The sequence below is a fragment of the Podarcis vaucheri genome (genome assembly GCF_965113315.1).
Source record: "Podarcis vaucheri genome assembly, chromosome: 16".
Lineage (NCBI taxonomy): Eukaryota > Metazoa > Chordata > Lepidosauria > Squamata > Lacertidae > Podarcis > Podarcis vaucheri.
This window is the reverse complement of record NC_138754.1, coordinates 8683542-8692915: the sequence shown is the minus strand read 5'-3', so window position 1 is coordinate 8692915 and position 9374 is coordinate 8683542. Positions and strand designations below refer to the sequence as shown.

Here is a 9374-nt window from a genome sequence, read left to right as displayed (position 1 = left end):
GAGCATTCCACGTGCAGGGAGCCACAGTAGAAAAGCTCCATTTTTGGGTTGCAGAGGTAGACTGCCTCTGAGACTGGAGGCTCCATTCTTAACAATCATGGCTATCAGCCTAAGAAGTGTTTTGCTGGAGCAGACCAAAGGTACACAGAGTTCATCCTGGAGGGCTTGAAGCTGAGTGGTAGACATTCCCCGTTCAATCCCTGCCATTTTCTGGTAAGCCTGGGATAGTCCCCTGCCTAAAACCCTGGAGAGCTGCTGGTGGTCAGTGCAGACAATATTGAGCTAGATGCACCAATGACTGGACTCAGTATAATACATGTTCTTTTTACATTCAGCCCTTTATCCAGAAACATGGAGCCGGAAATCTCACTTGATTCTTTAGGAGGAGGACTGTGGAGCAGTTGCTTGGCATGCAGAAGGTTCCAGGTTCAAATCTCCGGCATCTCTAGGGAGAGCTTGGGATGTCCCCTGCCTCGAACCCTGGAGAGCTGTTGCCAGCCAGTGTAGGCAATACTAGATGGACCGATGGTCTGACTGTATAAGACAGTTCTATGAGACAGGTCCTCCTCCTCCTCCTCCTCCTCCTCCTTTTTATCCCACTTTCTCCCCAATACAGTGGTACCTCTGGTTAAGAACTTAATTCGTTCTGGAAGTCTGTTCTTAACCTGGGGTACCACTTTAGCTGGAAGGACAGATCATGAAGTTGAAGCTCCAATACTTTGGCCACATCATGAGAAGAGAAGACTCCCTGGAAAAGACCCTGATGTTGGGAAAGATGGAGGGCACAAGGAGAAGGGGACGACAGGGGGCAAGATGGTTGGACAGTGTTCTCGAAGCTACGAACATGAGTTTGACTGAACTGCAGGAGGCAGTGGAAGACAGGAGTGCCTGGCGTGTTCTGGTCCAGGGGTCACAAAGAGTCGAACACGACTAAATGACTAAACAACAACAACCACTTTAGCTAACGGGGCCTCCTGTTGCCGCTGTGCTGTCGCCACATGATTTCTGTTCTCATCCTGAAGCAAAGTTCTTAACCTGAAGTATTATTTCTGGGTTAGCGGAGTCTGTAACCTGAAGCGTCTGAAACCTGAAGCGTCTGTGACCCGATGTACCACTGTATGGGGATGTGCAACAAATCCCACTGGTTCTGCTCTATACCACAAATCCATTAAGCGGACATCTGTTTTGCCCTGGCGGTGAATATCCTTGGGTACCACCATTTGGGAATCGGTGTCATGAGATAGTCACCTCCAAATATCTCGAAGGATGGAAGATGGAGCAAGCATCTTTCCTGCTGCTCCAGAGCGTAGGACCTGAACCAGCGCATTCAAATCACAAGAGAGGAGTTTCCGACTAAACATTTTTTGGGGGGAAACTTTCTGACGGGAAAAGCCGTTTGACGGGGGAACGGGCTAACTCAGAACTCTGCTGGGAGGTTTTCAAATTCTTTTAAGCTGCGCTTCCCGCATAGCAGAGAGGGTTCGACTTAGATGACCCTGGGGGACCCTTCTCTACTCTACAATTATGCCAGGGAGGGTTGCCTATGGGGCTCTCGAACCCCTCTGCGCATCCTTGCCCACCAGGTGCAATTTATCCGCTGCCCCCCTGCACCGTGGCAGCCCACGGACGGGGATCACCCGCAGACCTCGCCTCTTTTACTCACCAGCTCCTTCTCGTGCGCCTGGTAGGCATGCTTGAACGGGAATTCTTGGGGTGCCCGGCCGGCTGTGACAAGACTTCTGTGTGCCGCCCAAATCAGGCAGAGCAGGAAGGCCACTGAGCCCAACTGGGAGCGGTCCATTGTGGACAGGATCCGAAAGAGCAAGCTGAAAGCTCAGGGCTGAGAGAGAGAGCAAGACAGAGACTGTGAGCTCAGAGCCACAGGAGCTGTCCACAGTGCTGAAGTCTGATGCCTGTTTTTTCTGGCTTAGCAGGAGAGCGAGCGAGCCTGTCAGCTTCCGAGCCAGGCGGAGGGGTGGGGGTTGTCTTGGGAAGAGAGGGGAGTGAGGTTCCCCCCCCCTCAGCCTGTGTCCCCACAGGAGGGGAGGGGAGACATGTGGAAGTGGTGGGTGGGTGTGGGGAAGAGAGCTAGACGCACAGCTGGGTGCAAAATTGCTGTTGGCACCCCCCAGGGGTGGGCGCTGCGTGGGGTGCTTAAGCGGGAGAGGCCCCCCCCCCTCTGGCTGACTATTTATCAGAGGTTTACTCTGCAAATTGCAATTTTGGCAAGCGGCGGGAGGCATTAGATTGAGCAGAGAGCCTCATCCATCATCTTGGCCGGGGGCCCAGCGCTTTGCTGGGAGCAGAATGGGCTGGGAATTAGCTCGTTCCCCGCCCAATAACCATTGATTCTGATGTGCCTCCCCCAGCGTCTCTGAGCCTAATGATCTGCTATTATTCTGTCCTGTTATTATTAGAATTAATCATTGCTGGAGAGCGTCGCTGTGTCCAAAAGCGCTTAGAAATCCTGGCCTTGTTTATCTGTCTTCGTTCTCCCTCTCTCCCTCCCTATGCCCTCCTGTATTGAATATCTAGAACACTTGCTTTGCATACAGAAGGGCCTGGGTTCAATCCTCAGCTAGGGCTTGTCTGAAGCCTTGGAGAGCTGCTGCCAGTCAGTGTAGGTAATTCTGAGCTGGATGGATCAATGGTCTGCTTCGGTATGAAGCAACTACCTATGTCCCTCTGGAAAGCAGTCCTTTATTCAGAACCATGAGGACTAGATCCTTAGAGTCATAGAATTGTAGAGTTGGAGGGTCATTTAGTCCAACCCTCAGCTAAAGAATCCATGACAGATGGTCATCCAACCTCTGCTTTAAAATCTCCTTTGAGAGCCCACCGCCTCCTAAGGGAGTCCATTCCACTGTCAAACAATTGTCAGAAAGTTTCTCCTGATGTTTAGTTGGAATCTCCTTTGTTGTAACTGGAGGCCATTGGTTCAGGTCCTGCCCTCCAGAGCAGGAGAAAACAATCTTGCTCCGTCTTCTATGGCAGAGACGTCCAACTCCCAACAGACTGTGATCCACTCACAGTATAAAAAACTGGCAGTGATCTACCCATTGTCGTTTGATGGATCAATGTTGTTGAGTTGTTGTTTTTTTAGGAAGCAAAGATATATGAATATATGAATGAATGAAACTGAATGAGCATTGCGATATACACAGAACATAATAAAAAGTCGATTATATAAAACACACAGCTGAGGGTCCTGAATCCGCAGTCAAATAGTAGACCTTAATCTGATAATCCACTTTTTTTGCTGGGAAGCAAACGTTGCTGAGCTTTTTTTGGAAAGGCAAAGTTCATAGAATCATAGAATCATAGAGTTGGAAGAGACCACAAGGACCATCGAGTCCAAACCCCTGCCAAGCAGGAAACACCATCAGAGCACTCCTGACATATGGTTGTCAAGCCTCTGCTTAAAGACCTCCAAAGTAGGAGACTCCACCACACTCCTTGGCAGCAAATTCCACTGTCAAACAGCTCTTACTGTCAGGAAGCTCTTCCTAATGTTTAGGTGGAATCTTCTTTCTTGTAGTTTGGATCCATTGCTCCGTGTCCGCTTCTCTGGAGCAGCAGAAAACAACCTTTCTCCCTCCTCTATGTGACATCCTTTTATATATTTGTTGTTCAACTTTTCTTAGGAAGCCAGAGCGGCTGAGCTTTTTTTAAAATTCTTTTTTATTTTGTGGGGAAGGAGATCCCTGAGGGACCAGAGATCTACCAGGAACACCCCACAATCTACCAAGAGATCACAATCTACATGTTGGACGTGCCTGTTCTATGGGACAGCCCTTGAGATCTCTGAAGACGGCTATCATATCTCCCGCAGCCTCCCCTTTTCCAGGCTAAACATACCCAGCTCCTTCAACCGTTCCTCATAAGGCTTGGTTTCCAGACTCTTAGCCAGTCTTGGTCGCCCTCCTCTGTGCACCTTCCAGCTTATCAATATCCTTCTTTAGTTTTTAAGGAAAGGATTGTGGGTCAGTGCCAGAGCCACTGTTTTTTATACGTAGAAGGTCTCAGGTTTAGTCCCAAATGGCATTTCCAGGTAGGGGTGAGAATGGATGCTACCCAGAACAGCTCACTGGTTGGTTTCTGTCTCTGAAGCAGCAATTAAAAGGCAAGAAAAGAGAAGATCTGTTTGTAATCCATCCACCCACCTGTCCTGCTCCCCCCCCCTCCTGCTCTGCCTTAAGTTTCCCTCTGGCTAAACTCCCTTGCCTTGTACGTTAATCTCTATCCATTTATCCTTTTGACAATTTGATCTTTGCTTTCTTCAGAAAACATTTAATGATGTACCAAGGCTTCACACACACACAAACACACACACACTTCCGAAGCAAAGTAATCCGTGTTATTGGGAGGGAGGTGGAAATCAGGGATCAGGATCGTGCCTTTTGCCAGTTAAGGTTGCCATATTAAATGAGCCAGTTTGCCCCTCTGTCAAGTTAATTGCCATATTAAATGAGCCAGTTTGTTCTTCTGCCAGTTAAGCTTGCCAATTCAACCTTCAGTGACTTAACTACAGTGGTACCTCAGGTTAAGAACTTAACTCGTTCTGGAGGTCCGTTCTTAACCTGAAACTGTTCTTAACCTGAGGTACCACTTTAGCTAATGGGGCCTCCCGCTGCTGCCGCGCCACCGTCATGCGATTTCTGTTCTCATCCTGAAGCAAAGTTCTTAACCCGAGGTACTGTTTCTGGGTTAGTGGAGTCTGTAACCTGAAGCGTCTGTAACCCGAGATACCAGTGTACAGGAGTTTGGGGCACAGAGAGAAACAGGCCACCCTTTCCGATGGACACTGTACTAGCGAAATTCTGTCCTGTGAGAGAGATGGGCATCTCAGCCCCTTCCTCACCCAGTTTTCATCAGGCCTTGAAAATCCCTCCTAGTTCAAGGAGGGCTGGGGTAACTTTCCTCAGCACGAGGGCATTTTCCTCATGGAAAACATTCTGGGGGGCCGCATGTTTGTGGTGGGAGGGGCCAGGGTCAAAAAGTGGAATGTCCTTAGGATGTCCCCATTTTAATTGGAGAAATGTTGGAGGGTATGGAGTTATCTGACCCCCCAAGCCGCCTGAAGGCAATCCTGTATAGGAAAGGATTTTTTTAAAAAATGTTTAATGTCTTATTATGTTTTTATATATGTTGGAAGCTGCCCAGAGTGGCTGGGGCAACCTAGTAAGATGTGTGGGGTATAAATACCATTATGGAAAGGGATGTCCCTATTTTCATCAGAGAAATGTTGGAGGGTATGCAAGTGGCGTTGTCACAGTTCAAGGATAAAGTCCAGCCAGCCAAAAAACCCTGAGGGGTATGTGAAGCAGGTTTGATCTAGGACAGTCCCGAGGGCCTGATAAAAAGGATTGGGGGGGGGATGCATTTGACCCTCATGGAACTTTGAATTGTCAGGCATAGCCCTACTGGCTTTAGCCCAAACGTAGCAGAGTTTTCCTGCACAGCGAAGAAGCTAGTCGTGGTGGAAATGACTAGTCAGCTAGATTCAGAATAACTATTTACAGGATTTATTAAAAGGAAAAATAAAACCAGCAGAGTTTCTGCATACAAAGCAAAGCAAATAAATCCTTTCTATCTCTCTCTCTCTTAACCATACACAGCACTTCTAACTCCTAACACACCTAACACACCCCAAACTGTGCTAGCATTTCTAGATAACAGAGTTGAGTGCTGGTCGTTAACCAATCAGAGTAAGTAGTTTCTAGGTCAAGCAGACCTTGGCTTTCTGCCAAGAGTAAATTGACACTGCCTTGAGTTAATTGTTTGAAGCCAGAATCTGCAAGTTTCCACAAAATCAATTAACAGAACTGAACACCCCCTCACAGATTCTGCTGGACAATTAACATCAAATAACACCTATGTAGGAGATTATTTTTCCAGGAAACCTAAACCCTTGCACATTTGCTTGTTCTTTATCTTTGCCAATGGTTTAGTTAATACATCTGCTACATTTTCTTCACTTGATACATAAGTACATGTGATTATATTGTCTTGTACACAGCAACGTACATTTTGGTATTTTACAGAGATATGTTTGGAACGTGATTTGAAACCCTCTGTTTTACTTAAGGTTATACAAGCTTGATTATCAATGTAAACTTGTACTGGTTCTCCACAATTTACATTTAAATCTGTTAACAAATGCTTGAAATAAACCACCTCGTTGCACAATTCACTCAATGCGGCGTACTCAGATTCCGTTGATGACACACTTACAACGTCTTGCTTGCGTGACCGCCAGCTGATTAAAGCTCCACCGACCATTATGACTAGTCCTGTGACAGATTTTCTATCTGGCAAATTTCCCCAGTCACTATCACAGTAGCAACTCAACATTTCGTCCTCGGAAGAATTTAATTGCAACATATAGCCAATTGTCTGTTTGAGATATCTCAGAACTTGTTTTACCCCTTTTCCAGGCATTTAGTGTGGGTTTTGAGACCAATCTACTTAATATGCCTACTGCGTAGCTAATATCAGGTCTGGACCACTGTGCTAGATACAATAAACTTCCAATTACAGAGTGATAGACATCAGGATGTTCAAATTCAGGACTCTCATCTATATGAAGTGTTTTTATGAAACCTGGATCCATAGGCACCGCTGCCCCTTTGCAATCCTGCATCCTGTACGTAGTCAGTAGTTGTTTAACTTTGTTCTGCTGACTAATTAGGCAGCTGCCATCTTGGGCCCAGCACACTTCCAACCCTAGATATGTCCTAACCGGGCCTAAGTCCTTTACTTTGAACTTACTGGACAATTGCTTGGCAAACCATTTAGTTTGTTTATCTGTTTTGCAGGCATACAATACATCATCTACATAAATCAGACAAAACTCTTGATCACTGCCTGTACCACGTACATAAACACAATTGTCAGCTGTACTCTGCTTGAAACCAAATGACACTAAGGCCTCATGGAAACACTTGTTCCAAGATCTTGCAGCCTGTTTGAGACCATATAGAGCTTTGTTTAATTTCAACACTCTATTGGAACCTGTCTCATAACCAGGCGGTTCAGCTAGATACAGGTCTTCTGATATTGGTGCATGTAAATATGCAGTCTGGATATCAAAATGGTTTAACAGGAGTTTTCTCTTTGCTCCAAGCGTTAAAATCAGCCTTACACTGTCCCCCTTAGCAGTAGGGGAAAAAGTTTCGTCATAATCTTTTCCAGGCCTCTGAGAATATCCTTGAGCCACTAAACGAGCTTTGTATTTGTACTTTCCTGTCACCAGAGGTTTAAGTTTGTACACCCACCTGCAGCCTACAATCTTTGCCCCCTCAGGCGCTGCTACTGGTGTAAAGACCTTGTGCTCATTCAGAGAGGACATCTCTTCCTCCATTGCCTGTTTCCAGAGCTCTGCCTCTTCTTTTGGTAACTTTAACACCTCCTGAAAACTCTTGGGCTCTGCAATTACACTAAACACATTTGCAGTATCAGGAGAAAAACGCACCGGAGGCACTCCTTTGTTATGTCTTTTAGACCTTCTAGGAGAAAATTTTTCTTCTGACCCACTTTCCTCCTCAGAACTACGACCTCTCTTTTGTTGCTTAGCAACTGGTCTCTGGCTAACTCCACTTTCTTGAGAGCTCTTATCTGAACTTTCCTCCCCCTCAGACTCTGATTCTCTATGTTTACCTTCAGAGTCATGAAGCTCCTGGGAAGGTTCAAACCAAACCTCAGTATTGGCATGTAGTCTCTCCCAGCCACTATGTTCACAAAAACTGGCATTCCTGGAGATCACAATGCCATTTGTCCCTTCAGCAAAACGGAAACCTTTTCCCAGCTCCTGGTAACCCACAAACACTAACTGTTTGGTCTTAGGATCTCCCTTCTTCCTCATTTGTTTTGGAATTAATACCCAGGCTTTTGATCCAAACACATGCAAATGGTCAATTTTAGGTTTTTTCTGAAACAATTTAAAGTACGGAGTTGTACCTATTGTTTGATGAAAGAGCCTATTTTGGAGATAACACGCGGTGAGCATGCTCTCCCCCCAATAAGACATGGGCAAATTAGCATCATCAAGCATGGCAAACATCATATTTTGTAAAGATCTGTTTTTTCGCTCTGCAACGCCATTCTCCTCTGGGGAAAAAAAGTTCGTTTTTCTATGCCCAATGCCACGCTTTTGTAACCAATCTCTAAAGGCATTTGACATAAATTCGCCACCTCTGTCCGTCTGAATCCTTTTGAGTTTAATGGACAGAAATCTTTCCACAGATGCCACCCAGCCTTTAAATTTAGTGAACACGTCACCCTTATTCTTCATGGGAAAAACCCAAGAGTAACGCGTGGCGTCATCCACAATTGTTAATGAAAAACGTGCTCCACCCCTGCTTACAGCAAATGGACTAATTACGTCCATGTGAACCAGCTGTAGCGGTGACTCACTAACTCTGTCACTTCTGGGGTAAGAGACTCTGTGAGTTTTAACCTTTTTACAAACATTACAATCAAGGTACTTGTTACAACTCTTTAAATTACCCCCATCAGCCAATTCAGACATTTTTAGTACACTTTTCCAGCAAGCATGCCCCATTTTCCTATGCAATAAGTGCACACAGTTGTCATGTATAGCTTTGTTATTCACTGCAGGCTGAGATTTACTGACTACTGCTGCAACTTGAGATCCTGCTTTAAGCCAAAACAAGCCTCCCTCTGACTTAGCAGTGCCTAAAATCTCACCAGCCTTCTTAATAATGCAACTGTCTCCTTCAAAATACACTTTAAACCCAGCTTTTAGCAAACAATCTACAGACATCAGATTGCTCCTTAATGAAGGTACGCAAAGTACATTTTGCAGGCATTCACGAAGACAAGGAACAAAAACTGCACCCCCCGAAATCACTTCGGAAGTACTTCCGTCTGCTAGAGCCACCTGGCTGCGCTGTGCTGAGTTCTTGGAAACAAACAATTCATCTGAATTTACGATGTGGCGAGACGCTCCCGAATCGACCACCCAGACAGCTTGTTTCTCATCAGCAATCTTGGCCACGGCGGTCACCAGCTGAGCCGACTGTTTTTGTTTGAAGAATTTCTTTTTACGCTGCTGCTGCTGCTGATCTCGTCTCTGCTCCTGCACCGGCAACTGAGACTTGACCAACTCCGGACATTGTCGTTTTAGATGCGCTGAAGACCCACATCGGAAACAACGCCTAACAGCAAACGCTGACTCCTCACCAGGACGCTGCTTTTGCTTTACCTCTGGCACGGCATGAGAACTCCTTCCAAACCGCCCGCCAGTAGAAGCCTCTGCAGCCAATGACCTTTCTTGCCTCTTCTGCCATTCTTCAATCAAACGCCCAGTAACATAACTGACTGATAAATCATGCTCCTGTATGCCTTCTAGA

The 9374-nt window shown here is 46.1% G+C and overlaps 1 protein-coding gene across 1 annotated transcript in view; it reads right to left on the bottom strand.

Moving 5' to 3' along the window:
- Positions 1 to 2714, bottom strand: part of LOC309520651 (cocaine- and amphetamine-regulated transcript protein-like) — an 8209-nt gene extending 5495 nt beyond the window's left edge. The window contains exon 1 of the mRNA XM_082202654.1: positions 1664 to 2714. Within this exon, the coding sequence (XP_082058780.1) occupies positions 1664 to 1801 (138 nt within the window). The 5' untranslated portion in view covers positions 1802 to 2714. The remainder of the gene's footprint in view (positions 1 to 1663) is intronic.
- Positions 2715 to 9374: the final 6660 nt, after the last annotated feature.